Source organism: Macaca mulatta, chromosome 17, assembly GCF_049350105.2.
Source record: "Macaca mulatta isolate MMU2019108-1 chromosome 17, T2T-MMU8v2.0, whole genome shotgun sequence".
Classification (NCBI taxonomy): Eukaryota; Metazoa; Chordata; class Mammalia; order Primates; family Cercopithecidae; genus Macaca; species Macaca mulatta.
In genome coordinates this window covers 7,487,135-7,505,445 of record NC_133422.1, presented here as the reverse complement: position 1 = coordinate 7,505,445, position 18,311 = coordinate 7,487,135, and the positions used below count along the sequence as shown (strand labels likewise).

Below are 18,311 nucleotides of genomic sequence, written 5' to 3'. Positions count from 1 at the left end.
CATCAAGATTATTTAAATTTATATATATCTAGTAACATGATTTTACATGTGGTAACTTCTACATCCTTCTTGCTGATACAGACTTTGGAAAGAAACAACACTGATTTTAGACATAAAGTTTATAGAGCAGGCTTGTGAGCAGGAACTTAAGCGTCCCCTAGCAGAATACTGGTGACATTTGGGACTGGATGCTGTTGCTGGTTTTCTGATGATAAGTGAAAAAAAATTCTTGTCTGATCTCTTCAGATTTTTCTTTTTTGGTTTGGAAGCTTCTTCCATTCACAAAAGAAACCGTATGTCAGTGATTTAAAATCACTTTGCTCCCACCTTAGAGCCTTGACCGCATCTACAGCTGGAGCCGCCAGCTGGGTAATAACCATAAATCAATGCGTGTCATGCACTGTGGATGGAGCATCTGGCCACAGATCCTCACGAATGCTGACGGTGTCTGAAATGCCAGCTAGAAATGTGAAGGGTGTAGCTTGCAGGCATTCGTGTGCATTGGCAGGGAGTGATGCATCCGAAGGCTTGGAGGTTAAATGCCAGCAGCCCCGCCGTAGCTCCTTGGCTGTTTCCTTTGGCCCATGCATTCGTTCGACATGTACACGCTGAGCCAGGGTCTGGGCTGTAGTGCCAGGGAACGTAGCAGTGAACAAAATGGACAAAGTCCATATTCTCATGAAGCTTTCATTCCAGTGAGGAAAGATGATGAATGTATATGCAAATAAATATATAATGTGTCCAGCAGTGATAAATGCAGTAAAGTTTTTAAAAGGCAAGAGAATAGGTTTGAGAGTGTTGGGGTTTGCTCTTTTATGGAGGGGTCAGGGAAGGACTTGCTGAGAGGTAGCATTTGAGCAGAGACGAGGTAAATGAACCATGAGGCTGTCTGAGGGAAGAGTATTGCAGGGAGAGAATTTCTGGGTGCCAGGACTCAGAGGATGGGTGTGTTCACTGTTTACAAGGAACAGCAAGGAGGCTGGAACAGAGTGAGCCAGAAGAAGCACAGTCGGCACAGACCAGTGGGCATGGTAGAGGGCTTGGCTTTTACTTGGAGAGATACTAGCCAGGGGAGGGTTGTGGGCAGAGGAGGAACGTGATCCGACCTACGCATTTTTAAGGATTGCTCTATGTGCCCTGGCAGTAATAAACTCTAGGGCGTGAGGGCAGAGGCAGGAAGACCAGTCAGGAAGCTGTCACTGTGATACAGTTTTACTGTGTTGCAGTCGAGCAGCGGTTTGGGAGTGGGATGATAGCAGTGGAGGAGGTGAGAAGTGGTTATACTGGTTGAACGGTAGGTTTTGCAGATGGGTTGCTGAGAGAAAATAAAGAGTCAAGGGTAACGTTGGTATTTTTGGCCTGAGCAACCAGAAGAATGTGTTGCCATTACATGAGACAGGGAAGACTGAGAGAGGAGCAAGCATTGAACTTTGGACTCGTTAATCCTCAATGACTATTACATATCTAAGTGGAGAGGTTGGGTAGGCAGTTAACCCTACAGGTGTGGAACTCAGAGAAGAGCTTGGCACCAGAGCTGTAAATTAGTGTTGGGTGTTACCATACTAGGTAAGGAGGGTGTTGAGAATATGCATGTCCATCACTTTCTGTTTAATTTGCCATATTTTTTGCATATCACTCTTGAACACGAGGGGTGAGAGATCAGTGGGTTGGACAGCCCGGTGGGCTCAAAGCCAGGGACCAGAGGGAACCTCCAGTTTTAAACACCCCAGGAGATTCTGGGACCATTCTTTGAGAAGCACCCTGAGACACCTTCTGTTTTCCTCTTTCATCTTGACAAGTCACACCTCTCGGAGTTTGTGATTCTCTAATGATTCCTAGCATGCCCTAGATGAGATTAATGGGTCCTCTCGGCACTCTTTCAGCCTGTACTTCTAAGATTTACCAAATGCACGAATGGAAGGACAGAAAAGCAATTAAAAAATCAATGTGCGATTTGTAAGTGCTTCAAATTCAGTCTCATAGAAATGAAGTAAAGGCGCTGTCACCATACATGCCTCTGTTAACGTTTGGTAATAATACCTGCCTTACCTTGAGAATGATCTTTATAGTTTATGCGGTCAGTCAGCACTTTGATTTATGTCACAGTGTTTTCCGACAGTCTCAGTTATTCTTGCAGTGGGCTGGCTTCCTTCCTGGAGAGGTCCCTTTCCCATAACGTGTTCCTATCTGCTATGTACCATCAGATGTATTGAAAAATTGTTAACAGTTCATTATATTAAAAGTTTATCAATTGGTGTTTATGAATCACCAAGCATATTATGTATTGCATCCTCATAAATAAACCCCTAAGATGATATTTGCTTTTGGAGTTGGCACTGCATGAGAAATACAATTGACCCTGGAACAACACACGTTTGAACTGCATGGGGTCCACATATATGTGGATTTTCCTCTGCCTCTGCCACCTCTGAGAGAGCAAGACCAACCCCTCCCCTTGTTCCTCCTCCTCAGCCTGCTCGATGTGAAGACGGTGAGGATGAAGACCTTTCTGGTGATCCATGTTCACTTTATGAATAGTAAATATATTTCTCTTCATGATTTTAATGACATTTCTTTTCTCTAGCTTGCTCTGTTGTAAGAATACAGCATATAATACGCATGGCATACAAAATATGTGTTCATCAACTGCTTATGTTATTCGTAAGGCTTTCAGTCAGCAGCAGGCTATTTTAAGTTTTTGAGGAGTCAGAGTTATACACAGATTTTCAACTGCACTGGGAGTCTGTTTCCCTAACTCCCAAGTTGTTCAGGGGCCAACTTAAGTAGTCAAATGAGATCATGGGTACAGGAAAAGAAAAAAAAAAGTGAAAGTGCTCTGCAAATCCGGTTTATTCTAATCGCCACTTGTCTTGGGGACAGTACCACCATGAGTGAGTTAGTCTGGCCAGAGTCACCTGCTAGTCCACTTTATCAGTGTAGACTTCCTGTGTGTGGATCTGAAAGTCTAGAGAACAGCAGTTTCCTTCACACTTGAAATTACAGCCTCCACAGCCTCACACATGCCCTGCCGTGTACCACAATGTCAGACCAAGGGAATAAGTGATTGAATTTTAATGAACTCTTCTTACTACGTTCTTAGGATGGCTGCTCTTTTTCTAAAGAGATTAACACTACAAACTGTAAAGTCTGAAAATAGTTGCGTCAGATGTTTTGGTAAACACATCGTGCAAAAGACAGCACCAGCACAGTCGTTCCCTATTGCTTCTGCCCCGAGACTCTCCTTCCTAATTCATGCAGAAGCCTTTAGTACCGTTGAAGACACCCAGAATGAAGGAAAAAAGAAAAAAAAGAGTCAAACAGCTTTTGGTAACATTGGAAGAAAAATTAGTCAGCGAATTGTTCACTTATTTGATGAGAAGGGCAATGATATGGGAAACATGCACCGAGCAGATGTGATTAGACTTATGGATGAGCGAGACCTGCGACTGGTTCAAAGGAACGCCAGCACAGAGCCTGCAGAGTACCAGCTCATGACAGGAATGCAGATCCTCCAGGAGCGGCAGAGGCTGAGGGAGATGAAGAAGGCTAGCCCCAAAACTGGTAGGTATTTTGCTGTTGGCTCCCTGAATCCTTTAAGGGCTACAAATCAGCAGTTTAAATTCTAGCATTTGTCAAGGTGCCTGTGACAATAGGGAAATGAGAAACTGGAAAATTCACGATTCCACCACCATTCCTAGTGTCTGTCTTTCCTCCTTCCTGCACTTACTTCTGTTCCCAGTATTCCATAATACCCTGCCCATTGTCTCTTCCTTTTAAACCTGTGTAAAATGTAGGAGAAAGCAGGCAGACAGACCAAAGTGAAGAGAACTCTTTCTCCCATCCTGTGGCCGCCTCCCAGTGCCGCGGCAAGCTGAGTAGCTGATGGGTGAAACGGAATGAGATTGGGAGGGGTATGTTCAAGTTTCCTGTCCTCTGCCCTCTGCCCTCTGCCAGGCCAGTCACTTAGTTTTCTTCCCCTTCTTCATCTCTAAAGTGGAGGTGTTTGGTTAATTATCCGGAAGCACCTTTTTATTTTTTTTGAGACAGAGTCTCTGCCTCCCGCCCAGGCTGGAGTTCAGTGGTGCGATGTGTGCTCACTGCAACCTCCGCCTCCCAGGCTCAAGCAATTCTCCTGCCTCAGCGTCCCCAGTGGCTGGGATTACAGGTGCCCGCCACCACGCCCAGCTAATTTTTGTATTTTTAAGAGAGACGGGGGTTTCACCATGTTGGCCAGGCTGGTCTTGAACTCCTGGCCTCAAGTGATCCACCCGCCTCAGCCTCCCAAAGTGCTGGAATTACAGGCGTGAGCCACCGCGCCCAGCCTGGAAGTACCTTTTAAACTCTGAAGTGATTCACAGAGCATCTCCCATGCCAAAGCGTTTTGTTACAGTATCAGTAGCAACACTCTTTTATATATACAACCAGTCACTTCACAAGGCACTTGCCATTTAAGCCTCACAGAAGTCATGAATTGGGTATTAAGCAAAGATGTTTTTCATAGTTCCTAAAAAGTGCTAATCATTATGAAAGTTCAGTGGATGGCGCACGGGGACAGGTGTCAGATGACTGCTCCCAGGACTGCGTCGTGAGGTTGTGTGCCTTCAGAAAATCACGTTATCTGCAGCTCAGTTTTGTAACACCACATTTAACAAGGACGTTGACTGGAAAACAAAAAAAAATTCAGAAGAGACCAACTAGGGAGAATAAGGACATCAAACTATGTCACTTTAAAAAAAAAAAAAAAAAAAGTCACTGGGCATGTTGGCTCAGGCCTGTAATCCCAGCACTTTGGGAGGCCAAGGCAGGTGGATAGCTTGAGCTCAGGAGTTCAATACCAGCCTGGGCAATATAGTAAAACCCTATCTCTACAAAAAATTTAAAAATTAGCCAGGTGTGGTGGTGCAAACCTGTGATCCCAGCTACTCGGGAGGCTGAGGTGGGAGGATCACTTGAGCCCGGGAGGCGAAGGCTGCAGTGAAGAACCATGATCACACCACTGCACTTCAGCCTGGGTGACAGAGTGAGACCCTGTGTTAAAAAAAAAAAAAAACAGGGTCTTGCTCTGTTACCCAAACTGGAGTGCAGTGGTGTGATTTCGGCTCACTGCAGACTCCATCTCCTGGGATCCAGCAATCCTTCCACCTCCACCTCCCATGCAGCTGGGACCACAGGCACACACCACCATCCCTGGCTTTTTTATTTTTTGTAGAGATGGGGTCTTGCTATGTTGCTCAGGTCTTGAACTCCTGAGCTCTAACGATCTGCCCACCTTAGCCTCCCGAAGTGCTGGGATTACAGGCGTGAGCCAGCACATCTGGCCCCCAATCTTTATGATGAACACTGTTGCATACTCTAGGGTCTGTGAACCCAAATGCATCAAACTGCTGTCAGCAGCAGTGTATGCAATTTCTCTACCTCCTCCCTCATTCTGTCAGACTCTAGTTTTTGTCATTTTAATGGTGAGAAATTAATGTGTATTTCACTATTTTTTCTCGTCTGTGAATGCCTGTTTGTATTAATTTTTCTATGTAGATGGTTTTTCTTCCTGATTTACAGGGTTCTCTGTTGTGTATGACAAAAAAAACTTTATCCCAGTTAGATTTTTCACTTTTTACCTTTTTTTCCTAATGAATTCCTTCCCTATCCTGAGATCACAAACCATTTTATCTTTTCTTCTATTTGTTTTAAAGTTGTATTTTTCACCTATAGAACATTAGTACATCTGAGGAGACCTAACTTTTTGTCATCTATAAACTTCTCAATTGTCCCAACACCTTTATTGAGTAGCCTGTTCCTTCTCTGTAATTTTCCAGTAGGCAGGATTTCTGGAGACAGAGGGCATGAACACAGGACGTAGGGACCCTTACCTGTCCAACAGTCTGGCTGACCCCTTAGTAGCAAGGAGAGCATCTCAAAAGGAGTGGGTAGAGCACTCCCAGATGCCAACCCACAGCTGAAAGATGAGGATATTAAGTGTACCATAAAGCCAAACTTAATCCTTTAAATGACTATCTTTTGGTGTTCTTTCAACAAATGATGGTTAACAATAAATGGAAGCATTTCAGATTTTAAGTACCCTTCCAGGGCAGGTAAAAAATTGGTACCTTTATGTTTATCTCCCCCATTTGAAAAGACATGTACTGGTGTGTGAATCTGAAAGCCAGACGAGAAGACTGTCAGGTGGCAACCTAAGATTTTATGATGGGCATGTTGGGAAGTTCGGGGTTCACGGTGGACTAGTCAGTAGTCCTTGCACCCTGTTTCAAACCAGGACCAACCCTGACAAAGGAACTGACTTTTTCTTCAAATATTGGACAACATGATTTGGACACAAAGACTAAACAGATTCAACAGTGGATTAAGAAAGAACGCCAAGTCCGGATTACTATAAAGAAAGGAAAAAATGTAGACGTGTCAGAAAATAAAATGGTAAGTAAAGAAGGTACAAGCCATTGCTTGTGCTTTTGGTCTTCTGATCTAAAAATACAATTGTAGGCCGGGCGCGGTGCTCACGCCTGTAGTCCCAGCACTTTGGGAGGCCGAGGCGGGTGAATCACGAGGTCAGATCAAGACCATCCTGGCTAACATGGTGAAACCCCGTCTGTATTCAAAATACAAAAAAAATTAGCCGGGCGTGGTGGCAGGCGCCTGTAGTCCCAGCTACTCTGGAGGCTGAGGCGGGAGAATGGTGTGAACCAGGGAGGCGGAGCTTGCAGTGAGCTGAGATCGCCCCACTGCACTCCAGCCTGGGCGACAGAGCGAGACTCAGTCTCAAAAAAAAAAAAAAAAAATGTAGAAAATCTGAAATATAAAGACAAAGTGACTGGTAATTCTTCCACCCAGTGATGTTAACAGCTTTCTAGTTTGCTTTTCAAAACTAAGCATACTGTAGATATAGCTTCCATTACATTTAGCCATATGAAAACGTTTCATACTTTAAAAGCAATATACTATTGTTTTATATATTGTAGAATAACCCTTAAACAGGACAATTAGAAACTTTACAGATTGATCTTTTGTTTCCTCTTTGCACTTATGAAGGGTATTAATTATGTAGACTGTCTTCTAGAAAGTGCGTAGTTTCCAATCCCCGAAGTGTATGGAATACCTGTTTTGCTTTTTTTTTTTTAAGTTAGATAACTTTAGCATCCACTAAGGGCATCCTTAGTAATCCAGCTCCACAGTAGAGTCACTTAGCATAGGTCCCAACCCAGCTGATTCAGACTTTGAGTCCAGGTATCCATTTGTTTCAGCCACTGAGAGTGACTCTGTTAGGGGCAGTAGAGCGTGCTGAGAACTGCTCAGCTGACATCTTGGGGATGAGGAGGTATTTTGCCAGTGCCCAAACCCAGTGCTTTCTGTTTGGGGGAGAGGGTAATCTGAGCCAAACGGAGCCTCTTAGTGCCATGACAAAGTGGAGATTTAAAATTAGGAAGCATTCAGCATGTCAGTTTAGTTACATGGTGTTATTGTACAGATTTCAGTCAGCCTAACCAGATCTATATGAACTCATTAGCTAATCAAGGGTGCCGGGTTTTGTGAATGTTCGAGCAGAACACTAGAAGGCACCAAAGCCTCTGATTTTAAATTAATCTCTGGCTGTTTCCCTTTTTTAGGAGGAGATATTTCATCAAATACTCCAGACTATGCCTGGAATGGCTACATTCTTATCTAGGCCACAAGCTGTTCAAGGAGGAAAAGCTTTAATGTGTGTTCTTCGTCCTTTAAGCAAAAATGAAGAAAAGGCATATGGAGAAACTCAAAAGACCCAGAAAAGAGACACTTTGAACCAAGACCAAGGAAATGATAAGGAATCAAATGTTCTGCATCAGTAATTTTAATAAAGAAAAGCATGCTCTGAGAGAAAGTAAGCTCCTTCGTCTACCGTCCTTGAAACAAAGCAGTGCAGTTCTTAGCTGAGGGTAAGTACTGCAACCGTCGAGAGCACCTTGTCTTCCACACACTTGGGTGACTCTCCGTTTTGACACAAAGATAAGCCTTGCCCTTGTTTCCTTTTGGGAGGGATATATCCACTGAGATGAGAGGCCAAACTCCGTTTTTCACGAGATTTTTTTACCTTTGGGAATAAGGAAGACACACGATTAGAATTCAAACTCAAAATTATCTGAGTTAATTTTACGACAGTCATATGTACCAGCAGGTATAGTATACAACACTGCTTTATGAGGAAGTCAAGTCTTCAGCAGTCGTGCAGACTCACACAATAAAGCAGCTGAAAAGAATTCCAGACTCCTTCTGGCTTTAAACAATTTCTGTTTGAAAAATAAGCTGCCTAAGTAGTTTCAACTTACTTTGAGCTTCATTTTCTTCTTGTCAGGATCATGTACAACAGCATGCCTAGTGAGACTTTGCTAAAATGAAAGAAAGTTATTAATGAAATATTAATATGAAAACTGTGTTGTGAACGCATAGACTACAGGACCGCGACTGTGAGGGTGAGTGCTTACTTTCATTGCAAATGTTTTGCCACAGCCGGCGTGTTCACACACAAAAGGGCGCCTTTCCTCGTGGAAGGAGAGGATATGGCTTTGGAGATTAAATACAGTTGTGTAGGTTCTTCCACAGCCTTCTCTTGGACAGCGACATACCTCCCTCTCTGGGGCATGAGTTTTCATGTGTTGCTTAAGGTAATCTTTGCGTTTAAATGTTTTCTGGCATACTTCACATAGTATTTCCTCTGGTGGGACAGACAGACAAATTTCACCAATTTCCCCAGATACCACCATTTAGAAAAAATTAATACATAAGTAACATTCAGTGCCTGTAAATACAATCTGATTTGCAAATACAAATCAGAAATTCCCAAGGAACCCCTGTTCTTATCACCTAGGAAGTTTGTCTCAACTCTCTGAAGTTCTTAAATGCCACAAAGTCATTGCTCACTTGCCAAAAGGCAGGGCTCTCAGGAAGGTGACTGCGGGGAGGTATAGAACATGAAGCAGACCAAACGGTGTCCTTCCTTGTCCCCCAGTATGCTGGGTACTATTTACCAGGCTGTCCCACAGAACAGCAGTGCCTCCTGAAATTCTTCACTACACACCTGCCACCGCCTTCAGCATGCTAATTGTGCATGGAGGGGATGGCTCAGAGACCTAGCACAGCTCTGCTCCCCTTTCCAACATCATACCCAGCACTTCACAAAATATCATATAGAAACCCTTTTACTTTAAAGCGCACAGCATTTCACTCTTGAAAAGCATAAAACGAGTTCTGTGGGGACAAACATTTACACCATGCCTGCCATTCATGCCTGCCTTACCTTTATGGGTTTCTCTCACATGTTTCAGAAGTTCTGTCCATGTTTTTGCCACAAAGGAACATCCTTTTTGACATACATAGCCTATGTAAAAAAATTGGTGCATTGTCTGTCATGAATATTCAGTGTAAACACTGACCATAACTACAAAGAAAACTTAGGTGCCCATATAATTTTCTATTCCCCTCCTAATAGTATTCAACTCAGCCTCCTGAGGTGGGAATAAAAACTAAAAAAGATTTACGTTATAGTAAAACTGAACAGTGGCACAGCAAGGTGCCTCCCTCTAAGGATTTCACCTTCCTGTGAAGCAAACTTCACAGAGTTCCCGTCTTCTCAGCATGATCATGGAATAGGCAGACTTCACAGGAAGGATGCCTTTCCCTCTCATCCGCACATTCATCAGTGTAACGTGCACCCAGGCACTTGTGAACAAACACCACATTACATGTGAACAGCAATGACATGGTAGTGGAAAAACAGACACATACAGTGCCTCTTTGGACAAGAATGTAAGACCCAAATAAGCAGGATGGTGTCCCCTGCCCCCAGAGTTCCCTTCTTGTCAGCGTGATCACGGAACAGATTCAAAGGCACCCAGGATTTGGCATCCCCCTCAGAGGAGCACACCCAGGCTGTCCGTACACACCCTCGTGGGTCTTGGCGTGTCGTTTCAGCTTGCTGGGTGATGCAAAGTGTTTCCCACATCCTTCCTGGGTACACCTGCATTGGCAACACATGAGGTATTAGCCAATCCATTTTCACTGAGAACTCCACTCAGGGTCAATGGCGCTTTGTCCTGTTTCTCCCACTGAAGTCTCTCCTCTTCCCATAACCAAACCCATGTTAAAATGTAGGCCTCATCACAAGTGAGATTCAAGTTACTTGACCAGCTTTAGGGCAAAACAAACTGTTGGAAGAAAAAAGTCACGTTACTTTTTTTTAACCCAATTAAACAGTTTTCATCTTTATACCTCCGAAAATACACTCTGCTTTCATGGCTACAAAAAGATACTTTGAGAGGTTATCTGACTTGGCTTAGGTAAACCCCTAAGCCATTCTGAATCACTTGTGACTAGCTTTCCTAATGATGGTGCACAGGGGGTGTGCAAGAGAGCACAGCAGTAGATGCATCTGCCTCTGGTGAGCAATAAAAAGCACGTGCCCCCTCTGTGCTAAAGCTATCAGCAGCAAAGCAGCAGCAGACCCACAAGCAAGGAGAAGCAGGGTCACTGCAGCAACTCCAAGGCACAAGGCAGCCTGTGCAAGCTGAGGGAAAGTGCCAGATAGCCAGAGCCATGCAGAGAGCCGCTGGCCCTTTTGCAGGTCTACCCAACTTGTCCAGCCACCCTCATGTTCCTCAAAAAACCCTCTCTAACTGCAGATAAACCCAATTACTTGTTTTGTTCTACAGGAAAAGCATAATGAATGTCTCCATAATGACATTTCATATAGTTGCACAGGCTCTATCTGAATAGTTAAGTAATTTCGCAGCCTTTAAGCTTAACCACAGCTAGAATAATCTCAAAAATTATTTTCAAACACATTAAATATTTCTTTTAGAGCAAAGTAAACCTTTAAAATGCTCCCAATATGTAAATGTACATATGCAGTACATATTAACAGAAAAATGTTGATTAGGAAGCTTTCAGAAGATTTGTCCCACTGTTGCTTTAAATGTCAATGGCTTTTTGGGTTACAGGTGTTTTTTCATTACATGGATAAACCCTATAGTGGTGCTGAGATTTTAGTGCACCAGTCCCTCAAGCAGCATACACTGTACCCAGCGTGTAGTCTTTCATCCTTCACCCCCTCCCCGAACTCCCCACTCCAAATCCCCAAAGTGCATTAAATCACTCTATGTCTTTTTGGGTTCATAGCTTAGCACCCACTTGGTGAAAACTATGGTATTTGGTTTTCCATTCCTGAGCGACTTCACTGAGAATAATGGCCTCCAGCTCCATCCAAGCTGCTGCAAAAGACATCATTTCGTTCCCTTTTATGGCTATGTAGTATTCCATGGTGTATATACGCCACATTTTCTTTACTCATTGGTCAGTGGGCACTTAAATTGGCTCCATGTGTTTGCAGTTGTGAACTGTGCTGCTATAAACATATGTGCATGTATCTTTTTCATATAGTGACTTCTTTTCCTTTGACTAGACTTCAGATTATACTATGAGGCTACAGTTGCCAAAACAGGGTGGTACCGGTATAAAAATAGGCACTTAGACCAATGGAACAAAATAGAAAACCCAGAAATAAAGCCAAATGCTTACAGCCAGCTGATCTTGAACAAAGCATATAAAAACAAACTGGGGAAAGGACTCCCTATTCAATAAATGGTGCTGGAAAAACTGGGTCCCTATCTCTCACCTTATACAAAAATCAGCTCAAATTAAATTTATGACCTGAAACCATAAATATAATTCAAGAAAAAACATTGGAAAAAACTCCTCTGGACATCAGCCTAGGCAAAGAATTCTTACTAACACCCTGACAGCAAATGCAACAAAAATAGAAATAAATGGGACCTAATTAAACTCAAAAGCTTCTGCACTGCAAAAGAAATAATCAGCAGAGTAAACAGACAACCACAGAGTGGGAGAAAATATTGGCACATTATGCATCCAGTAAGAACGTATATCCAGAATCTACAGAGAACTCAAATCAGCAAGAGAAACAAATAATCCATTAAAAATTGGGCAAAGGATATGAACAGACATTTCTCAAAAGATATATAAATAGCCAAAAAACATGAAACAATGCTCAACACCACCCTTGCATTTCCAATCTTATTCACACCTAGAATCCAAGGGATTTTCAGCCACGTGAAGTACCTACTTGAACAGAGGTTCACTGGTATGCTGGCACTGATGGATTTTCAGCTGCTGATGTTTCTTAAAGGCCTTCCTACAGTCTTCAAAACTGCACTGTTAATTTTAAATTGTAAAGGCTCGTTAGTCTTATGGAAAGTCAAAAAAATCAACAGTTCATAACAGAATCCTCAAGATAAAACTATTTTGGAGATTATATAATTGTTACTTTCACCCTTTTTGTTACTGTAAAATTCTGCTTTATCTCAAAAAGATTTGAAGAACCATATGACATTTAAAAAAGGAAAAATGTTTCCATTGGACTAGTCTCCCAATACACTTTAATTTGTACAATGTTTGCTTCCAAAATAAAGCCTTTATCATTATGATGGCATTAAGTAAATTCAGACATTTGACACAAAATTTGGTTGACGAAAACTGTGTTTTTCACTTTTATTTTTTAGAGACAGGGTATCTCTCTGTTACCCCAAAATTTTTTGTTTTGTTTTCTGTTTTTGTTTTTTTTCAGAGACAGCATTTCACTATGTTTCCCAGGCTGGTCTCAATTTCCTGGCCTCAAGCTATGATTATAGGCTTGAGCCACTGCACCTGGCTGAAAATGTCAGCAACACAGGCAGTAAGTGTAAAAATAAATTTAAGGCCGGGCGCGGTGGCTCAAGCCTGTAATCCCAGCACTTTGGGAGGCCGAGGCGGGTGGATCACGAGGTCAGGAGATCGAGACTATCCTGGCTAACATGGTGAAACCCCGTCTCTACTAAAAATACAAAAAACTAGCTGGGCGTGGTGGCGGGCACCTGTAGTCTCAGCTACTTGGGAGGCTGAGGCGGGAGAATGGCGTGAACCCGGGAGGCGGAGCTTGCAGTGAGCCGAGATCACGCCACTGCACTCCAGCCTGGGAGACAAAGCGAGACTCCGTCTCAAAATAAATAAATAATAAATTTAAGCATATAAAATCATACTTACTATGTATTGTTTTTGTTGATTTTCATGTTTGCGTTCAAAATGTTTCTTCAAGTTTGATTTTGTGTTGAATTTTTGACCACAGCCATTAGCTGCACAACTGTAAGAAGTTGTATAAACCAAAATATTAATAAACCAAGGGAAAAGAAGTTTTAAGACACACATATCCTCCTGCTTTATAAAAGCGAATTATTCCAAAGAACAGTAATACTATAAAATAGTCTTAGCAAATTCCAGAGTGTTAAGCCATACCACATAGACCTTTCACCCTGATGACTATCATGTAACAAGAGGCTTCTTCATATTAGGCTTCTGAAATTATACACACTACATCAGTCATCTTTTATACACACTGGGCAAAAGCCTACACCAGGCCTAAATCATGCTTAAGATAAATTATTCTCAGCTTAGAATCTGACAGCCTTAATGGTGCTTGAGATGTCATTATAAACTGCATTTCCAGAAAGGCCTCAATAAAACTTGTCTTGGCTTATCATTAGAGGTGAAACAGATACTTAGAGCAGAACCAGAACCATTACGTTCCCTGGCTTATCAAGCCATTCTAGTTCTTATCTTGGCATCTTGGCTTCGAATGATCTAAGTCCCTGCAAAGCCTTTTTTTTTTTTTTTTTCCCCAAAAGAAAATTTGTGCCTCTTGTGATGAGCCTTTGTAAAGCTTGAGGGATGAAGCAGGACTCCCTTCCCAGCATCAGTCTTAGCCATCACTCACTGATAACCCTAGGGCAGGCACTGTCCCATTCCTAGGGCCAAGCAGAGACAAGCCAGCAGTGACCACGGGAGGCACAGCGCAGAGGCCCACAAATGGGAGAGACCCTAGAAGCCCCCACTAACTGCAGGGACAGAATGCTGAGTGTTAGCTGGGCAGGCAGCCAACAGTAAGCGCGCTCTCCGGCCTCCCCTGCAATTAGGGCGGCTCATGGCTAAGTCCAGCCCACCTCTCTAAATAAGGGGGGGGGCGTGCCTCTTACGTCCTTTCCTCCTTCCTGCCCGCGGCATGCTTATGCAACAGCTGGGCCCTAACAGCACAGTGAGGTTGAAACCCAAGATGAAGATAGCAGAGACCAGTCAGAAGGGGCTCCAGAGCTCCTGCCTCTGTATTTCTGCATTTCAGTCACACAAGACAAAAAGCCCATCTTGTTTAAGCGTCTCTTATGCTGGGTTTCTTGCCATTCTTCACTCTAAACCTGACACAGGCACCTAACCCAACCGAGTGTGGGGCAGGAGGACAGGCGGGGAAGAGTCCTGACAGGAACCAAATGGGCGTGAGAGACCCCGGCACACTTGGAGAGAGGGCTGGTTAGTTAGCAGAGCTGGACCACAACTTCATGCCTGCAAGTCAAGCAAATGGGGCAAGAGAAGCAGAAAAGGGCCAAATCACACAGGTCACTGTAGGACACACTTGGAACCTGGACTTCATATGTAGGCCGTGCTTGAAAGCACTGCACAGCTTTAAGGGAAGCGCGCGGGAGGGCACTGGGGGAGAGGGCTGGCCCACAGACAAAGGAAGGGACCGAGATAAGACGGTGGCTGCTGGATCTGACAGGTCAGTTACACGACCTGGCAACCCACCTGTTGCAAGGGATGGGAGAAAGAATGGAGAGTCCAGGGAGCTGCCTTATCTTTGCTATGGGTCACTGGACAGACAGCGAGGCCACCTCTCCAGACAAGACCATGAGAGAAGATCAAAGAGAAAAGTGAGTTCAGTTTGACTGTGACAAATATGGGCCACATGGAATTTTTTATTTTTTTTAATAGAGATTGACCTGACCATCTTGCCTAGCCTGAACTCTTGGCCTCATAGCAATCCTCCCTCCTCAGCCTCTCAAAGTGATGGGATTACAGGCTTGCGCCACCACACCCAGCCTACCACATGGAATTTAAGAAGACACAGAGACAGCCAAGTAGCGCTGTCCCGAGCAGTGGGAAACGGGGATCTACAGCTAAAGAGGGGCACGGTCTGGGCTAGAGCACAAGCTGGAAGAGTCACTGTCCAGTAGTTCCTGGTTGCATGGCATTTCCTACCATATCCACCCCCTACTTGGCCAGGACCCCCCACTGCTGCCAAAACAGATGACATTTTTAGTTTTGTTATGTAACTTTTAAGACTTCTTTACAAATAAGAACAAATACAAATATAGTTGCTTCCTGCCTACCCAACACCCACTGCTCACCCCTCCCTCCACCCCCTAGCTTTTTTACACACATAAAGGTAGGCTACGGAGCACTCTTCTGCACGTTGGGTTTTCAATTAAAGTGCCCTGGTGATTTTCTCATGGCTTTGCAGAGAGCATCTGCATTCATTTTCCTGGCTGTAGGGTATCCCATTGTGTTGATACACTTTAACTTGTCCTCACTCATGAGCATTTTAGCTGCTAAGATTACAGGCCACAAACCACCCCTGACTAATTTTTGTACTTTCGTAGATACGGGGTTTCGCCATGTTGCCCAGGTTTGTCTCAAACTCCTGGGTTCAAGTGATCTGCCCATCTCCGCCTCCCAAAGTGCTGGGATTACACGCATGAGCCACCGCACCCTGCCAGGCTTCACATTCCTGATCTCATGAGTTAACAATCAGTCTTCTTACCAGGTCTATATGCCCAACACAGCCCACTTCAAAGCCTAAAACCAGGTCTCTACTTACACAAACGGCTTTTCTCCAGTGTGAGTCAGAATGTGGCGGCTCAGATGGTAATCCCTGATGAAGGCCTTGCCACACCCTTCGTAGTCACAAACAAATGGTCTCTAGCAGGAAAAAAGAAAAAGCATGTAACTCCTGCACTAGTAAGTAACTCTGGTATTATTTAAAAGCTTAAACTGCCTAGTGTTAAGGCCACAGGCTTCCTATGCAGAGGTGGTTTCTACTCATAAGAGCTGTGCACCTGCTGCAAGACACAGCGTTCCTGCACGAAGTTACACAACATAAACGCCACAACTTCTCACAAAGTCACTACACAGATTTTTGTTCTATGAACAGCATTTAAAATAAGCAGGCATAGCATTTTTAACCTGCTCCCAACCTGGCAGCAGGCTTTCACAGGGCATCTTAAAGATGCCCTGGCTCTTAGCATGGCTTGTCTGCACAGATGCCCACCGCCGCATGATTTAACATGTAAAAAGCAAGCCTAGGGCAGAGGAATGAGGGAGGCCTGTCTCATCCCAGCCAAGCCCAGTGTCTAAGAGAATGCCAAGCACAGCTATAGGAAAGTGTGTCACACCTGAAAAAGCTCACAGGTGCCAGGGCGAAGCAAACAGCTCAACACCCTAAATGCAACCACCTGTTGTGATTCAGGGGTTGGGAGGGGGTGACTCATTTTGAATCTACAGTAAAAGCCAAACACACACCCAAATAACCAGTTTGGTGCATCTAACTATGAAAAGCGTACCACCAAGGTGTCCAGGAGGGAGGCACCCAGGCCTCCATAAGAGTACTAGGAGCAAAGCGAGCAAACAGGTACACAGTGAGCTGTATCACCAGGGGCAGAGCCACAGAACTTTGCAGTGGCAGGCGTGGAGTAGGCTCAATAAACATTTGTCAAATTAATCTACATGAGAGATTTGGGACAACAAAGATGACTCCAAGTTTTTCAACCTGTATTAAGGAAACTGGTAGTGCCAGTATCCAAAATACAGCACACAGGTCTAAAAGGAAAGGCAAACTCTTATTTGGATCTACTGGTAATACAGAGCCCAGAATTTAGAGACTAGAACGGGCAAGAAGAACGGCAGAGGAGCAAAGCATAAAGAATGTTATGAGTGATGCCAGTGGCTACATAAGACTGCAAGAGGGAGTGGGTGGGGTGGAAATGCAGAGGGCAGAAGAGGATCCAATGAAAAGGGCACACGAGGAAGAGGAAAAGAACCAGAGAAGGTCTCAAGTAGGAAGCCGTCCACCTTCCAGTGCTGGAGAGGGTAAGGAATGAGGCCCATGAGGACACCTGGAGGAGGTGGCCCATAAATTAGAGGAGGTGCAAGGGTCAAAGGTATGGACTGCAGCCCAGTGGTTAAAAATTAAGAGCCTTAAGCTGAGGCAGTGTGAAGCCCAGCTCTGCCAAAAACTGGGAAGATGGGCAGATTCCTTGACCTCCATGACCCTCGTTTTCCTCACCTGTGTGTGACATGGGCTGCCACGTCATATCATGGTATCTGACATTCTCCTGCCCTCAAAATAAAATCCAAACTCCTACTAGACCTACTTCTCAGAACTCATATCGTGATCTCCGCACCTAAATACACCCACCTGCCTCCCACCCCGAGGGCCACAGGCTCCCTTTGCGTTCTCTCTGCCCAACTCAAATGTCTGCATAGCTAGATCCTTCTTATTCGGCTCACACAGAGAGGCCTTTCCTGACCACAACACTGCAAGTCATTCCCACCTATGCTCTGGTCGGCTCGACCCAGGAACGAAGGCCCATGGCAGCAGAAACCCTGGGTTTGCCTGTATTGCTCACTGCTCTCTCCAGTGTGGAGTTATTAAGAAATGAGCACATGCTGCTTTCACGACCCCCGGTACACGTAACCCATCTTCTGTACCAACCCCAGGTGCCAGTATTTGGCAGGTGTCTAGTAGTGGTGGGCCACCTCAAACCTCGCACTTATTTGCAGATTACCAGAGGCACTTGGCTGGCCGAGACTCACGATCAAAGAAGGGGAAATGATTGCTTAGCCCCAAGCCAAGGTCGCAGAACGAAGGTCCTAGAACTTCTTGTCTACTTCCTCAGCTCCTTCCCCAAGTCCAGGATGTCAAAGCTGAACGCCTGGCACAGCGGGGCCTGAGGCCCTGGCCATGACTGCAGTGGCTGCCGGGGGGCCACGCGCCCTTCCCAGGCCGCTGGGCAGAGCCCACTGGCGAGCCACCGCCATCCCTAGGTTCAGGGTTGGCCGCCTCGCCCCCCTCACCTCCCCCGTGTGCTTGCACAGGTGCGCGTCAAGCTTCCAGGCCTTGCTGTAATTGGCGCTGCAGTCGGGGAAGGAGCAGATGAACCTCCTGGGAAGCGCGGGGCACGGCGGGGTCGGAGCTGAGCTTTCGCCGGCTGCGATGAACGCTTCAGCGATGGTCAGGGACGACACCGACTCCGCGACCACAGCCGGCGGATCCAGGGCGCTGGCGCCTCCACGCCCCGGGCCAGGCGCGCTGCCATGTGCCGAGACACGTGCCGGGAACCGGCGCGCCCGGCCCACTGCTCCAGGCTGAACCTTCGCGCGACGCCGGCACACTT

At 45.0% G+C, this 18,311-nt stretch overlaps 2 protein-coding genes across 5 annotated transcripts in view; one reads left to right on the top strand and one right to left on the bottom strand.

The window, feature by feature from the left end:
- Positions 1–7,867, top strand: part of MTIF3 (mitochondrial translational initiation factor 3) — a 14,885-nt gene extending 7,018 nt beyond the window's left edge. For all 4 annotated transcript variants that reach the window (XM_028837502.2, XM_015120795.3, XM_001095868.5 and 1 more), the window contains 3 exons: positions 3,101–3,561; positions 6,272–6,429; positions 7,617–7,867. In XM_028837502.2, the coding sequence (XP_028693335.1) occupies positions 3,102–3,561; positions 6,272–6,429; positions 7,617–7,835 (837 nt within the window). In that variant the 5' untranslated portion in view covers position 3,101 and the 3' untranslated portion in view covers positions 7,836–7,867. The remainder of the gene's footprint in view (positions 1–3,100; positions 3,562–6,271; positions 6,430–7,616) is intronic.
- Positions 7,820–18,311, bottom strand: GTF3A (general transcription factor IIIA). Its single transcript, NM_001435676.1, is given in 9 exon segments — positions 7,820–8,077; positions 8,313–8,372; positions 8,469–8,698; positions 9,281–9,361; positions 9,927–10,000; positions 12,122–12,210; positions 13,078–13,174; positions 15,737–15,837; positions 17,992–18,311. Coding segments are annotated over 9 exon segments (1,098 nt in total). The 5' UTR covers positions 18,193–18,311; the 3' UTR covers positions 7,820–7,912.